A 2,423-nucleotide genomic window follows, 5' to 3' on the forward strand; every position below is an offset into this window, starting at 1 on the left:
TAAAATTATTGATAGTTAAGATTTGTATGGTATTATGGAATATTTTGGATTATAATGAAACAAGGTAAAATAATTTGCAATTGAATTCTCTTTATTTACATTAAAAAATTAAATGACGTGCAATGGCTGAAAACGATTGGGACTAACAAAAATTTTTCGAAATGACTAGAAACTATTTGAACTTCCCAACGATTAACAGTTCTGAATATGAATCTGAAAGAGACATATTATATAATAACATTTATTGAGTTGATATAAATATATATATAAATACCTTTAAATTGAATTTACTTCAGGTACTTCCTAGGTGATTGTGCGTTTCGCGTTGTGATTACCACCATCCGGGTTCGGCGTGATGGATTGGGGCGTGATGGATCGGAGCATGATGATCGACATGGGAATGGATGTCACCATGGAAACCACCGTGGAAACCTTCGGCGTGGAAAGCATCACCGTGGAAACCATGGAAACCAATATCGTGATGATGATGATCATGCACTTTGTGGTGTTCGTGAACGATGACCTTCTTCACAACTGGAACATGCACCTTCTCCACGTGATGATGATGGATGTTGTGGATGTGTTCCGGTACGATCAGAGGAGCGTGGATGAGGTGATGTTCACTATAAAGAAAAAAAAATACTAATTCAAACAAAAATCCTTTGAGAGTGTAAAGTAAACTTACTGGTAACCACCCTTGAGGAAACCTGGAGCTGCTGAGCACAAAGCCACAATGCCGAAGAAAACCAACTGAAATCACGATTATATAATAGTAAACGCATTAATTTTTTTTAACTGAAAATTTTAAATTTACCGCAATTTTGGCTGCCATTGTTTCGATTGTTTGATTTTTGGTAATCACAGAAGTGAGCACAATACACCAACTGAAGTGTTTGATGTCTGCTTTTGGTGTCCACGGATATTTATACGGCTCATCCCACCTTCATTCGCGCGAAGTAAAACGCACATAAATTGTTACAAATCCGAAATTAGCATATCTTTCGTGGTAGAAAGAAGAAATTTGATGAAGGTGAAGAAGAGAGAAAACTGCACAACGAAATATTATTTATGTAAGCGTGTCTTGTAAAGGTGTGTTTCCGAATTCTTTAAGAATTTTTCTCATTTGCATCAAAAGATTTAATATTTACATATTTTTCTTTCTTACTATCAATCATACTTTTTACATTTTGTTATGTAATGCTGCATCCACACTACATGTAACAAATAGTATATAGTAAAGTTTACTCTATTAACAACTGTTTATATAATAATAAAATTGAATATATGTATATAATATATATCAATATATATGTATGTTATTTGTCCATTACATAAAATATTCGTGAACCCTCATCACATTTTCTTTATACCTTTCAATATTCATACATCAAAAGGACTTTTGGATATCAAAGCAATCGATGAATGTCTATTTCTTAAAAGCATACAAAGATACACTTTTGTATGCTTTTACCAACAACTAAACAATAAATATTTAAGTAATTAAAAAAAAAACATATATTTCTTAATTTATTAAAATTTCTTTAAATCTTTTTAATATTTATCTAAAATATAATAAACTTATACACATAATGCGTGCATTAAAGACAAATTTGTTCAAATTTATGTAATTATTATTTAATTAGTGGATGATAATTTGGCTATTAATAAGTAATGTTAATGAATTGCATTCTATAGTAAATTGCAACTGAATTGAGTAAAATTTTGAACATTTTAAAGAAATTAAAGTAATTTTGTTACATAACTGTAATTTATTTAATTTCATCTTAAATCATAAATTAATTTATAGATTAATCTATAGATTTTTTGTTGTCTTTTTTTCAAGTTGTTTTATAAATAAGATAAATAAATACTTCAGATTTAATTATTACATAATTCTTTATTAATTTGTATAAGAAATAACAAGTTTTGTGTATAAATAATATCAGGATAAAAAACTTATGTGTAGTAGTTTTTAAAGTCATTTTTGTTGCATTTGGGTCAAATTCTTTAATTTTCTTGATTTTTTCTATGAAAATTGTAATTAAGATTATAACTAAAGGTAGTGAAAAAATAATGATTTCATATTTATATTTTTATTGTATATATTTGGTTTATACATAATTTCCTATTTGCTTGTACATTATTAATTTTTTTGTTTCAATATTTACATAATAATACTTATAAAAAAATATATTATATACTAAAATCTAGTGGGATTAGATTTACATTATGGCTGACGATGGGACTAACAAATGCTATAGAAACTATTTGCACTTCCCAAAGATCAAGTGACTCGACAATGAAATCTGAAATAAAACACAAAAATGATTAGTATTAAATTTGATTTTGTAATTGTTCGTTAGTTTTACCTTATTAATACACTTCAGGTACTTCCTAGGTGATTGCGTTTACTTTTTTGATGA

The 2,423-nt window shown here is 27.9% G+C and overlaps 1 protein-coding gene across 1 annotated transcript; it reads right to left on the minus strand.

Annotated features, from left to right (window-relative positions):
- Positions 1-331: 331 nt before the first annotated feature.
- On the minus strand, positions 332-832 carry LOC108560454 (histidine-rich glycoprotein-like). The gene is made up of 3 exons (XM_017918007.1): positions 815-832; positions 686-750; positions 332-623 (listed from the first exon to the last, which is right to left on the minus strand). The coding sequence occupies exons 1-3, from the start codon at positions 830-832 to the stop codon at positions 332-334; spliced, it is 375 nt and encodes a 124-aa protein (XP_017773496.1).
- Between the last annotated feature and the right edge of the window lie 1,591 nt (positions 833-2,423).

Source organism: Nicrophorus vespilloides, unplaced genomic scaffold (genome assembly GCF_001412225.1).
Source record: "Nicrophorus vespilloides isolate i.1.1-1 unplaced genomic scaffold, Nicve_v1.0, whole genome shotgun sequence".
In the NCBI taxonomy this organism is placed as follows: Eukaryota; Metazoa; Arthropoda; class Insecta; order Coleoptera; family Silphidae; genus Nicrophorus; species Nicrophorus vespilloides.

Excerpts from the sequence above, each read along its gene's own strand:
- LOC108560454 (XM_017918007.1), bottom strand. Across the intron at positions 624-685 it reads TTCCTCAAGGGTGGTTACCA|TGAACATCACCTCATCCACG; the intron begins GTAAGTTTACTT and ends TTTTCTTTATAG.